At 46.3% G+C, this 14,176-nt stretch overlaps 1 protein-coding gene across 2 annotated transcripts in view; it reads right to left on the bottom strand.

Annotated features, from left to right (window-relative positions):
• Window positions 1-13,620, bottom strand: part of FLT1 (fms related receptor tyrosine kinase 1) — a 115,539-nt gene extending 101,919 nt beyond the window's left edge. Inside the window, exon 1 of one of the 2 annotated variants that reach the window (XM_075050666.1) lies at window positions 13,337-13,620. In XM_075050666.1, coding sequence (XP_074906767.1) covers window positions 13,337-13,545 — 209 coding nt within the window. In that variant the 5' untranslated portion in view covers window positions 13,546-13,620. The remainder of the gene's footprint in view (window positions 1-13,336) is intronic. The other variant, XM_075050667.1, reaches the window with a different exon arrangement.
• Between the last annotated feature and the right edge of the window lie 556 nt (window positions 13,621-14,176).

Here is a 14,176-nt window from a genome sequence, read left to right as displayed (position 1 = left end):
ATGAGAAATGAATATATGCTGCTAGCTGTTAAGAGGGGAGAAAAAAGATGCAGGAAATCTTTGAAGAAGCAATTTGTTATGTGATATATTGCAAACATACATTTTTCTCGCCCACCATTTACGGATCTCATCTCTGAAACACTGGGTCTCCCAAAGAGTGCACGTGATTTTATGGGTTAGTCTCCCATAGATGCTTACAGTCTCTGAGTCTACTCATTTGCTGTTCTGAAATAATGTCCCTGATGCTAAACGCTGAGAAATTGAGATAAGACTTTACAAGAGCTTAGGCAGCTTCTTGAAGAGCAGCACAAGCACTTGGGTTGAGAGGGTTTGCCAATGTCCTCCAACTAAACAATCAGACAGTTTCATGAAACTACCATGTTCCTGCATTTCATTCATATTCCTCTTGTCATCCCAGAATTAGAGGCTCAGATGCTCTCCCAAGAAGGCAGCATTTATATCCAACTTTATGAACCTTCTTCCTTACTTCAGGGAGGAACCTGGCCTCAAGCTTCCCTGAACCGTTCCTTATTTCGGGCTCTAGAAAAGCTGAAAGCATGCAACGATGTTTACAAACAGTTCAATATGTATGAAAAAACCATCAGTAATGGTCTGCCAGAGGAACCCACTGGGATCAAAGCCCAGCTGTTAGACTCAACCCAGTTGCTGGAAAGCAACATGTAGGTTGCTTCCAGCATAAAACTGATGGAAAGGTGGAAAATCCATGTGAGTGACAGACACTGAGAGCAAGGCAGGAGAGCAAGTCTGTGGTGCCCAGTCACGACTGGGTACTGAGTGTTCGGCTTTGCTCAGCACCGGCACCGGCACCCTGCCCAGGAGCAAAGCCAGCCGTGCAGCACCATGCCCCATGCCGAGACCAGGAGACCAGCCCTGGGAATGTGGGCTGCTGTTGTTTTCAAAGTCTGCCAGAGGTGAAGGGCAAGAAACCATTATAAACATTACAAACTTTTCTCTTGACAACTCTACAGTGACATAAGCAAAGACATCCCCATGAAAATCTCAAGATCCATCTTAAATTAAGCATACAAACCAAGACAGCCTGGAAGCCCGTATGTCAGAAGGTCTGCCTCAGAGTTATTAAAATCAAATGAAAAAAAACAACCCAGATCTTTTCATCCCATCCTACAGGCAAAAAAGAAACCCAGATATACTGGATACATATTCAAGCTTTTGCCGTTTTACACATATTACGTATATCTAAAAGACACTGCAGTATTTGCAAATATTGTGGGTGGGATCTTAAGGAGTGCTTAGTGTTTGTCTAACTTTGCTCCCATTGATAAAAGCCAGCGTTTCATAATTGATTTCAAGTACATTTTAGACACTTAACTCCAGTAGTTAATCATATTAATATTCAAGAGCTAACATCAATGTGTTTGGCATGATGTATCAGATTTGTTATATATTCATTTATTTTGTTTTTCACTGACAAAAAGCTGAAGTAAAAGACCTTATTTCAAGCCAATATTGATGCTTTTACAAGTATGCAAGACAACACTTTTACCAGCAAGCTAAGTCTTGAAGAAAAATAGCTTTATTTGACATCCTATCTATTCATGGGTCATTAGCTTCCTTACGTTTTTAAATGCTTCAAAACTGATGCAGAGTACAAATGCGATAGAGTTTGACATGTTTACCAGGAAAGAAAAAGGAAGGAGAATAGCAGGGAAATTCCTACTGTCAATATTTAGAAGCGGATTATGCCTTCTATGTACCTTCTCTGGGCATTTTACTTGACACTGTCTTTTCTGAAGGGTCATGGCTCAACAGGACACGTTCACTTATCATTGTGCCTGTCACTAAGCGACCATCAGCAGCCTACCCTCACACTGACCTACATTGGGGGGTGCAACTTCTTTTCATGTGACAACAAGAGAACTAATTAATCCTGATAACTGAGGAATCTCCTCCCATAGGGAAAGGGGTGATTTGGGGGGGCATATTCTATTTGTTTCGGAAGGCTTATTAGATACATGTGAAAGTCAGTCAACAGGGTTGCTTAATTAATGAGCAAACATTAATTTAGATCGCGAAAGTTAGCCATTCTGTCTAAAATAAGGGAAGGACAAATTTTATTATTTTTTTAAGAAAGTAGAGGGTATAATCTGTAATTTACAAGGGAACAAAAGAATAAACTTTCTTCAGTTGTTTTCTGCCTTGCAAAAAAAGGTGATCCTCTTCCTGAATGAAGTAAACAAAAATTTGAATTATCTGTTAATCAAAAACACTGATTACAATTAAGAAAAAAAAAGATAAAATAAATTAACGTGCATACATTTTTCCAATATGATGTGTGAGTTCAGTTCTACAGACAAATGAGTAACCATGCACACGTGATCAGCCTTCCACTGATTTCAGCTAATCTTGATTCCTCTTAAAAGTATAGACCTGCTGAACGCAAAATCGGGACCATGTTCTGGATTATTATCCCCATTCTGATTTTTCCAGCTTTTACTTTTAAATTTCCTTTCATTCATACTGAATTTGTGCTACTTTTGACTAAAGAAAGTAAACCCAAAAGCTAGCTTTAAAGCTTAGTTTAAAAAAAAAATACAGTATTAGAACTTCCTTGAAGTTAACAGGCTTGGTGGCTTTTTACTTTTAACATCTTTTCCATAATTTGAGGCTGAGTGACTGTCTTCCAACCCCTGCAGTTATCCTGAACATGTTGACTAATCTTTTTTCACCTGCACAATGAGAGGTTAAGGAGAATGATCAGTTTATCTTTGCAACTTCAGTGTATACAAGGAATCTGACCTTCTGGGTTTAAAGTGCCATCTGTGGGCAATAAAGTTATCCATCATGAAGTAATTGTTTCAGTCATTGTTAGATTTGCACATGTTTTAAGGCTTGTTAAACATAACCGACCCTTTGTGGGTTTTACCATCAAATATCATTTCCTCCTGATTCAAACACATTCAGCAAAAATGTATTTTGCAGAGGACACTCCTGCACTGGAAAGAGAGCGCACGTGATTTCTTAATAGGGTCTTCACCTCCCTCTGCTCCTTAAAACGTGGGTCATTCAGTTCAAATGCAGCCCAGGACTTTACTCTTGCTTATAAGCATTTCCTTATGAGTCATCCCATGGAAGGGAATGGGAATACCCACATGCGCGCAACCAAGAAGCAATTGCAGAATCCAGACGAAATGCTTAGGAGCATGGTAATACCCGGGGGGCTGACCTTCAGTGCGTCTCCAGAGAAAATGAGCTGACTCTGATCTGCAGCACCACCTTAACCAGAATGTGGCCACCAGCTAACCTCATGTGGGATATACGGCTTTACTGCATTTTGTAAGGAAACCTGGGATATCAGTAGTTTTCAGAGCTCTTCCTGACAAGCTATTGTATTACCATCTCTTCTAAAGGTACTTCAGGCCACTCTGCAAGTAAATATAACTTTTTTTTGGTCAAAGAGTTGTACCTATCTATAATAATTCCAATTACATCATTACACCAAATCACTCTATTTTAAAAAAAAAAAAAGACCGAAAAAGGAACTTGTGGTCAACTCTGAAGGGCCATTTAAAGTTTTGATTTACATCTGACCATAAGGAGTAATGGTGACCAACAGGTCCTCCTAGTTTTATCAACACTGAGATTCTCATCAGCATCAATACTTGCATTTATAAGACAGGAAAACTTTTAGGCAGAGTTATGGGTGGTGATTGGAAAAAAATTTGGTTTTTTTCCTGCTTGAAGTGTGAATGTCTGGCCTGGTCCTGCCACAGGGCAATAGGGAGAAGGGATCACACTGGATAACGGAACTGCCTACTTCTGTGACTGCTGGTGGCTGGGGAGAACTGCTACTGGAAGAAGACACTCTTCTATCTCCACGGCAGCAATAGCCTCCGTCTCATCTATGTCACCTGGATTTCCAATGCTCAGGCACAGGCAAAGCAGTCAGCGCAGTCTGGTTCCTGCACCTAGAGGTAAAAGCACCGTCTCCGTTGCCTGTACTTAGAAACAGCCCCTAGGAAAGACCTACAGCGCCAAACCATGAGCCACCCTGAGATTCAAAGCAGTATCTGCAGGTCTTTCATGTGCCACCTAGGTCCCCATTCTAAAGGGGAGCTCACGGTCCTTCATCCATCTGATTTCACACCACTTCTCTGAAGCAAATCCAAGCGTCACCCCTGATGCCTGCAGAAGAGAAACCAGGACAGCTTATCTGTGAGAGAACAAGGAGGTATGCCCTTGTCCCACGCCGACGTTGACAATTCTCCAGATGCACAAGCTCATGAAGCAGCAAAATGTAACCACTACTTCTGCCGAAGAAGAACTTTGCAGGGCAATTAAGGGCCACGGGGACTTGCAAGAGTTAACAGACACAGGTCCTTGGACTGCCAGGTTGCTTTGTCCCTGTTTTCTGCTGGCTCTTGTGCAAAGAGAGGCACCGCGCGTGCTGATACACAGTGGGCAAACAGAAACACGCTCCGGGCAGAAGGAGCAGCTCAAGCTGTCTTACTCCTCAACGGATCTGTCACTCACACGTGCCTCTGTTGTGACTGAAAGGTGTTCTCGTTTGCTTTCAAGATCAAGAAACTTGTCGGAAGCTATTACAAAGTACACATCGATGCATCAAAATCATCAAATCATTGGTTTGTCCCTTTCAGGTCCAGAAGGGACATTCCGATTATCCAGTCTGATGTTCTACAACACATGCCAAGTGGTTTCTGGATCAAATGCTTAAGTCTGATTAATCTCAACTGTAATTTAAGAATTTAAAGTACCATTAGGACATAACAGCCAGCCAAGAAAATGGACAGGTTAATGGATGAGAAAGCTGGGCTGTTGTATGATACAGCATCGTAATAGAGTCTGAACAGCATAATCTTTATCACAGTAGATTAGAAGAGTCCTGGGCAGGCCTTGACCCTGACTCCATGCCCTGGAATTAAAAATCAATCAGCAGGCCAAATGGTTATGCTACTGCCCAAGAAAGGCCTTCACAGGCACAGAAAAATGTGTATATCTGTTATTTGAGCAAGTGCATCCTTTCCCTCTCAGTTCTGGATCTCAGAGCAAGCGATAAGAGTTTATTTACTATCTGTATGTATTTGCTGTCCCTAGATGTGTATACACACTGATATAAGAATAGATGCTATAGAGGCAAAGCAAAACTCCCCGTAGCTAAAAACAGAGCAAGTACAATTCTGATAGCACTTCATTAAGACCTCTGAGCAGTACACGCTATCATGCCAATATGGTCAATAGCTGTAAATGTAAACAAATATGTATTTCCCCAATAATTGCCAAATGTTTTGCCAGTATTTGCCCTAGCTAAGTCAGGCTGTTCTTACAATAGTCTGTGATAAAGCCATTTTATTAAAGAGCAGAGGATTTTGTTCATTTAAAAATTTAGATGTAGAAAACTAACAAGCTGAAATCACAGTTGGTTATTTGAAATAAATCTGGCTCAAGCTTCTACCAATAGAAACTATTACCATTTCCCATCATACCTGGGCAGCCAAGGCCATGCAGTTCAGTGCGTTGTGCCCACACAACACCTGCTTGAAGGCACTTGCATCACCAGCTCATCAGAAGATTGTGTCCTGTCTGCCCTAAAGTCACCAGGTGACTTCTGGGCATGAGCACGGGCACTTTACGTAATGCCAGTGAAAAATAAATTTCAAAATTTAACATTCAGAGAACCTGAGAGGAAAAAAAAAATCTTAGTTTCCTCTCTTATCCATCCAATTTTAAAAACTCCACAAACTTAGCATCTGAAATGAGCACCTTCGCCACTATCTAGGCTGGCGAAGGTGCTCATTTCATTAGCTATACAAGGAGAAAGCAATTACAGAGAAGTAAAACCAGCCACAATCACAAACTTTTTATTTCCCATTGAGCATATGGATTTGAAAATGGGAATCCAAACGTACAGTCTAACGCATCCGTTATGAACCCTCATGGGATCATCACTTTGGTAAACTACACCAAGGGGGCAAAACGCACATATATATATGGTGTGCGTTGAGAAATATCACTCTAACAGAGTGAATGCCCAGCTTAAAAAAAACCAACAGATCTGCTGCGGCTGTTCTCAGCAAGACGTGGTTATAGCAGAGCTAGGCTGTAGGAATACTTCCACAGCCACATTCGGCATAGGTCCGTGTGGGTCACGTACCCCTCCACCTTGACGTCCCTGTCCTGGTCCCTACGGGGAGATCCTGCTCAGGCCATTGCAGACGAGAAGTGGTCGTGACTCCATCATCTGCCCATCCAAAAATGACGCCGTGTGATCGGCCACTGGCATTCACCCAGGAGTATGGTTTCGTGCCTCCGCACGCAATTAAGCCTGTGCTGCTTACAGGAGTGTAGGTAGCCCTGCCCGTATCACATCAGATCTACTCTATCCCTTACTGACATGTGTCAGCAACCGCTGCGCCTCTGCTCTAACCCCACCATGACCGATCCCAGCACATAATCATCAGTTGAATATTTTTTGAGGAAAGTTTATTCCATTAAGTAGTGTAGTAGGAAAGCATTGATATGGTATAAAGACAAAGCAAGTACATTAAAAACAGACACAAAAAATAATTTAGAATTCCTATATAGAGTAAGGGGTACATTTTCTTGACCAAATTAAATTTCTTTACCAACTTGATACTTAAGACTTGTTACAGATTCCCTGGCAGGACAAATACAGCAATATAATAGGATTGAATTGGAAGACTATTTCATATAGACAGACAAACTGCCTACCTGCCCGTAACCTGCCAACTCAGACAGCTACACAGGCCTGTCAAATTCATCTAGGGCTATACTATTCATTAAGCTGTGCACACAGAAATAAATTAGGAACTATATAAAAGAAAATGTAAAGCAAATTTGCAGTATTTCCACTTTGCTGAAGGCTGCTGATACTATTTCTGATGCTCCCGTAACGCATTTGTCTGGCTAAACTGTCCTGTAATGCTCCAGACACACACACACAAAAAAAAAGACAAAGTCGGGAACTGACTTTCCATCCACCCTACTTAAACCTGTAAAACAGCGCTATAAGCAAACGCCTTGGGTTCAAAAGAAGAGAAAATAACTAATGCAACGCAACAATTTAAAGTAGAGAGGTGAGAAGAACCAGAACAGTCGGCACAGAGGACTCCCTTGCAATGGCTCAAGAGGCTAAATCCATTCCGCAGTTAAATGACATCTATACCACAAAGTCTAAGGTAGGTGCACGTGCAGAAAGCTTCTGGCAAGCTTGCCTATGGCTCAATTTACATTGGGAAATTATAATCCTTAATACTTATAAAATAGATTAGGATGAACGTTAATTACAGCACTGCATGAAACAAGGAAAGGTGGGGTTTCACCCCAAATGCCACCAGCACAACAGATGAAGAAAATTCTCTGTATTATACAATATAATGCATTTTAATCCCACTGTGTTATATCCATTTGCCATAAACACAGACAACACCTAAATTTTTGCAGACACTAATTTTAGTTTCCTTGACCCTCAATCCCACGGTTTCTCAGTAAATAATAGTGGATTTTAGATCATACTACAAAAAAATTTCCTCTCTGGAGAATTTTATCAGATAACTGCTTCCTGCAAGGTTCCTTGAACCTCCCCTGAAGATCAGATGTTGGACACTGCCGGAGACATGACACGCAGCTAAATAGAGCCCTTGTCTGATCCAGGACGGCAACTCTCACGCTTCTGTTAACATTAGTCCACGGCGATCCTGATGAGAGGTTTCTCCACAGAGGAACGACAATGGGAACAAAAGGGGCAAATTCCTTCGCTCCGTGGCAGGGAAGAATCCCACAGGAAGGACGCTTAAGCGAACTATGTGAAATTGTGAAATGCCTCTCATGAAACGCCCTCACGCTCATCCCTCGCCGCTCCCCACGCACTAAGCAGGGGGTCCCGTTCCCAGAGCACGGGCTTCCTGAGGGAACTTCTGAGGAGCGGAGACATCTGCTCACGGGTCCCCGGCTCTGCGAGGGCAACCGTGCCCTGCCCGCTCCACCCCTGCTTCTGGGCACGGCGCGGAAATAATGTCACTGCATTGCCACAGCATCTTCAACCCGCTGAAGTGCTAGGAACAGCTTCCTTCTAACCACTTCCCCATCCTTCAGCTGCTGCAAAGGCAAAGAGCACCTTGTTTCAAGGCCGTGGCTCCAAAAGAGGGAATACGACTTAAAAGGGATTGCGTTTAGGAGTGCTTAGTGCCACGTATCAGTGAATGTTGGAAGAGCGGCCCCACCATCTAGAAAAGTCACGCAAACAGAAATCGGCGTCAACCGCATCGCGCTGGGTTGTGCTCTGTCTAAATACGTTACAGGGGTGACTTAACGTTGTGGATACGGAAAAATTGATTTTGGTAATGAAAATCAACTGGGATTTGATGGAAAAACAAGAGGTAGTAAAATCAGGTCATCGTGAACGTCAACCTTTTGCTTCTCCATTAACACAAGCCAAACAGAAGCCTGGGAAAGATGATGAATAAATCGGTTAACTGTTTCACAAACATCTATAATGGTCTTGAATAATACAGATGCATCACGAGCAAAATCATCCTCCTCTTCATCTTTCGTACGGCACATTTCCACCCAGTGAGCCACAAAAAAAAAAAAAACAAATACCAAACATGACTTATTACAGAAGAAACAGTCATCCACACTCCCAGTCCAAGTTTCTCCATACATCTCAACAGCTCAAGACTTCAGTTTCAGGCAAAAGTACCTCTGAAATGTAGAGTTTCAAATCTCTTCCCCCACACCCTCGTGTTTCTCAATCTGCTGTGGCTTTGCTTAGTTCCAGCATGAATTCATTCTGCCGGTCACAAAAGGCATGACACCGTGCCACGTTTGGCTTTGGAGAGAGCACTAATGTCTGTATTTTCACTTTTCAAACTGCTGCTTGCAGCAACTCTTTTTCTTTTAACCAGCAGGATTTATGCAGTGGTGACCTCCAACTGTGAGGGAATGAAACTAAACTTCGGCATCTCGATAGGAGAAAACTGTGTGGGCACCTTCCTGACAATTACTGGACCAATTTCAGGATGAGCAGTTCCCACATGGCGGATTAAGAAATCAGTCCATTCCCAGCTGGGAATGCTTGGGAAAGGTTGTTTCTCTGTTGCAGGAATATGTGTAGTAAGGGTGCACAAGGGCAAAGAGAGAAGAGCCTGATGCTGTCCATGGGTAGAATTCGTACTCAAATATACACAGAAACATTTCCCCACATTCTTACAAATATTGACAGAGGAAAAAAAGAGACTGCTAGGGGGCAAGTGAGAGCTAAAGATATAGCATGTCTGTGGAGGGAGCAGTTTGCTTCTTGCAGGTCTCATACCAATAGGAGAGACTTAACTCCGAGCGCAGAAGTGACTGTGGTTGGGCATCCTACGTTTCATGGCAAAGCTACTCTTGCAGCAGTCTCGGTTTCCATTCCCTCTGGGGCAGCAGCAGGAAGTCCCAACCCATAACTTTGGGGGATTCAAAGGCACAATTTTGCTGATAAAGCCCCACCACAGCCCTGCTGGACACAGACTTCTGAAATGCCAAACCTTAACATTCATCTGCTGAGCTTCTTCCTTTCCCAATCTCAGTCGGACATGAAAACTAGCAAGTTGATAAACATTGTGCTTGAAGTTTCCAAACCACATTAAAGTCTAAGGACTCAGCAACTGTCCTGAAAATCTGGACAATTTCCTTTTGTCCTACACACCCACGCAGCATGAAGGGCTACTGGTTTCAGTCTTTGAAGCATCTGACAAAAAATAGGCTCAGCTTGTTTGTTATTGTTCACATGCAAAAAAAAACCAACTCACAACCACCAAAAAAATCCTCAAATCTCCCCAGTGGCAAATTTTTAGGGTTTTAAATGTATCAGGTGCTTCTGGATATGAAGATCTTTTCTAGGGCACAGGCCCTGATTTCCTCCAGCATGAACCATAAATCTAGAAGATGCTAGCCTAGCCCAATAGAATTGCTCCAGATTTACAGCAGCTATAGGAGAATGAAATCTCGCTTTGTGTAGAGCATACGAGCAAAACACCTGTCTGGTAAAACATCAGTAAGTGATGTAAGTGATTTTCTTTAGCAATGCCAGAAAGTGTGATACTTAAACCCCATGTATACATTTTCTAAAAACCTGTGTTGTACAGCAGGGTCTAACTCTTCTGCCTTATCTGAATGTAGTCTGGAATTCCGAAGGGAGCCCAGTTTCCACAAAGATCCAGAAGAAGTGGGAAACCCAGTTTTTCTGGACTCCATTAAGATCTCCAGCCCTAATCCTGAATTAGACCACTGCAGCTGTGTGTCTGTGCAGCTGTTTCAGTGAGTACTCAAATAAAATTGAAACCTTAATGTATGAACTTCCATCTGAATAGCACTTTTGGAGAAGTCAGGTGAGTTATTGCAAGAAATTAACCTCAGTGCTGATTAGATTTGACCTGGAATTTCTTCCTTCATTTTTTCCAGCTGACCGTGAAATTGAAAAGTCCATCGTTCACTGGGGATTTTGATGATCTAGTTCCAACTGGAATAACTGAGATTTGTATAGCACTGTTCACAGATAAGATTGTAATAGAGTCTATTTACTTTCTAGCCGCTAATTGTGAGGTGTTGCTTCTGTGTGGAAAACTGGAAATACAGCCAAATTATCAGCTTATGTTTCTGGAAACGTGGCCACCTAATCCTCGATCCAGGCTGCAGAATCTGATCTTTTCAGGGTTTAAACCCAGTCTTTCACATTCCCTAATGCTACCAATTAAAATTATTTTCATACAAAGTCTAGGATTGGGAGATCGAACTTAGTACGGCAACAACATTTTGCATGTTGACCATTATATGTACAGTCTTCAGCATAAATGTATGCAATACCATTTGTGGAATAAATATATACATGCTATAAAGGAAACATATGTGAGTGCTATGCAAAAACCAGAAAAAAGTATTGTTCTTTCCCATGATAGCCAAAACATGCACATGCACAGAAATACAAGAGAGCCAAAGAGCCCAACACTCACATGTCAAAGAAACATAATTTTCTTCATCTCATTTTTCAAATGGGGACTCTCATAGCTTGTAGCTTGCATGTTGCTTCGGGGAAATTTAAATTATTAAATAGACATATATAAGCTAGAAGTTCTCCTTCTGTTGCTTCCTTACGAAGCTCTCTGCAGTAACTCCTGAACCACTGACTATTTCTGTGAATCTCCTCTAGTACCTGTCACTAAATGGAAGCTCAGCAGATGCCCGCAGAGACTGAATTACAAGAGTGGACCGTATGGCGGTGATGAATCTAGTTTCATCAAGAACACTTGAAACGGGAAGTGCTGGACAGCCTGAGTAAGCGTTTTAGGTAAATAGGCAGTGAAAGAGGAAGAAATGGGAAGAAAAGCATAGAGAGATGCATGGTACAAAACATCCCACTGCTTCACCAATAACTTTGAAACTCTCCGTGCGAATGGGAGTATGGAGAGTTCTACCACTGACCCAGAAGAAGCGTGATCAACCCAGCTGGGTTGTCCCAACGAAGCTATGCAAGGATAATTTTCTTTCCAAAAATAAAGAAAATGGAACAAAAGCAAAGAGTTTGAAAAAGTCTAGATTCTTGTGTACATTTAAGGGGGGGGGGGGGGAGGAATATGAATTTCCAGCAAAACAGTTGTAAAAGCACTCAGCCCAACTACAGAGAAGCATCTTTCCGGTGCCGACCCGGGGATGTACATTCCCAGCACCCAGAGATCCAGGTTTTCCACTAAACAAGCCACTTTTTTTCCCATTGGAATTGGTCTAGGGTGCGCTTGTCCCTGACAGTCCCTGGAACAGGAAGGTGAACCGGGGTCTCTTACAGCCCCTGGCTCACAGAGTCCACCTTCTCCCCGGGCAGTGGGTTTGCCATGATTTTGCACAATGGAAAACCTTTCCAACAGGAAAGAGGAAGCCGGTCCCGTAGCATAGCTGGTCACTGCAGGAGCCCATGTGGGAGCGGGACGCCGAAGTTCAAGCTCAAGCTGTGAAGGAAGCCTGGCAAGGATTTGAACCCACATTTCCTGTATCCAGGGTGGGTGTCCCATGCCCGTGCCTATTTCATCCTGGGCATAAGAACCTCCTTGGCAGAGACAAATAATGTGGGGAAATTAGCGCTTTCCTGGGGAAAAGAAAGGGGGGAAAAAAAAAAAAAAAAAGAATACCTATATGTCTATATCAAAGTTGATGAATCAGCACTTCCCGAGCAGGAAAACGTCTCGTCGGAGCGGCCCCGCCAACTCTCCGCCCCGGGCAGCTTCGGGCACCGCGCCGGGGCCGCCCCCGCGGACCGACCCGCCGCCGCGGAGCCGGCCGAGCCCGCGGGGAAATCCCGCGCTGCTCCGCCGCCGGCCTCGGAGCCTGTCCCGGGGCGGGGAGGGGGGTGAAGGAGCTCGGGTGTTTTCTTCCCCACCCGGGATTTGCTCTCGCTGCCAGCCGGCGGTGGCCGAGGCCGGCGATGCTGCCGACCGTCCCCCCGTCCCCCCCCCGCGGAAGATTTCCGCGGCCGCGCAACGAGCACGATCGCTCCCCCCCGGGGGAAAACACACGGGGAACCCCAACGCGAAAGGGCTCCGCGGGGCAGCCCCACGGGTCGGTGGATCCGATGGGGTCCGATGAACCCACGCGGGACCGGCCCTTGCCCACGCAGCCCTGCTCCCAGGTAACCAGCCACGCAAGGCTGGGACGCGCTCCCCTCCCCGGACCGTCAAGTAAAACTCCGTTAAGAAAAGCAAATCTGAGCTGATTCATCCCGGCACACGCAGGTGTCCATCCCGCTCCCCGCGGGGACCCACGCCGGTTACCGGAGCGCTTCATCCCCCACCGATGCTCCGCCGTCCTGCCCGGCCGGGAGGCAGATTTTTTTTTTTTTTTTGCGAAAGAAAGAAGCACTTTTTCCACTTCACTGGCAGAATTGGGAAAGGCCGACACTTCGAAACAAAACGGGCAGGAGAGAAGCCTGCCCTACAAGCCAAGATTTGCTTTTATTTTTTTTTTTTTCCGTGATGAACCGGATCGGACATCTCCCGGAACGGCTGGTCCCCGGTGCCCGGGGGAGGCTCGCCTCCCCGCGGGCATCTCCGCCCTGCCCGGAGGAAGGCAGACACCCCCCCGGCGTGAGGTGGGGGGCTGCAGCCCCGGGGATCCGGAGGCTTTCGCCACCTTCTGAAAAGCGGCGATCGCTTAACCCCGACCCCGGGGGAGATGGACGGAGGGGAGGCAGGTGCCCGCCGGCTCCAGCCGACAAGCCGGCACCGGGCAGGGGCACGTCGCGGAGAATTCGGGAGCTGGATGGGTCAACGGGGTGCCGGCGGCCCCTTACCTGCGAGGAGGAGGGCTGCTCCCAGTAGCACGGTCCCTGCGAGCAACTGGAGGGGCATGATCCTGCCCGCGGGAACGCAGGGCTCTTCCCCTGCCGACGGCAGCGAGGAGGAGGCGGAGGGGCCGGTTGGGCTCCGACGGCTTCTCTTGGGTACCGGGCTCCTCCGGCGGTGGCGGAGATAACGGCGTAAAGCGGCGGGGGATCCGCATCCAGCAGCCCCCGAGCCCTCCCCGCCCGCCCCGCTCCGCGGAAAGGGAGTGTCCGCTGCCGAGCCGCCCCGCCAGCTTCACCTCCCGCGGACATCAGTTACCGACCAGCCCCGGCTCGGCTGATTTATAACTTCTCCACCCCTCACCGAGCACCCCTCCGCCCCCCCCCAACCACCACCGCTCCGGCCCACATCCTCCCCGCCGGGAGCACGCCCTCCCCGGGACGCGTCCCGTCCCGTCCCGTCCCCCCCCCCCGCCGCCCGCCCGCCGGGCTCCTCCGGGGAAGGCGGGCAGAGGATTTGGGATTCCCGAATCCAAGGGTTTGAACGCTGGGAGGGGGCCCCTTCAAGACCCCGGTAGCCCCCCGCATGCCGTTGCCGGTTCCCCGGGTCGGGTCGGTGCCGCCACAGGTTTTCCCCGGTTGCAGGGTACGATGCTCGGAGCGGCCCAAAAAGCTGGTCGTGCCCCCCCCGGGGGGGTCCCCCTCTCCGTCTTCCCCCCGGGGAGGGGGAGGAAGCCAGGAAGGGGCAGCACTGGCTAAGGATGCTGCAGGAATCTGCCCTGCCAGGGCGGCCGCTGGCCTTCCCTGACCCTGTGCCATCCAGGACTAGCCTAGAAACGTATTTCTCCC

Source organism: Buteo buteo, chromosome 18 (genome assembly GCF_964188355.1).
Source record: "Buteo buteo chromosome 18, bButBut1.hap1.1, whole genome shotgun sequence".
NCBI lineage: Eukaryota > Metazoa > Chordata > Aves > Accipitriformes > Accipitridae > Buteo > Buteo buteo.
Note: the sequence above shows the minus strand (reverse complement) of the source record. Positions and strands in the feature narration are given on the sequence as shown.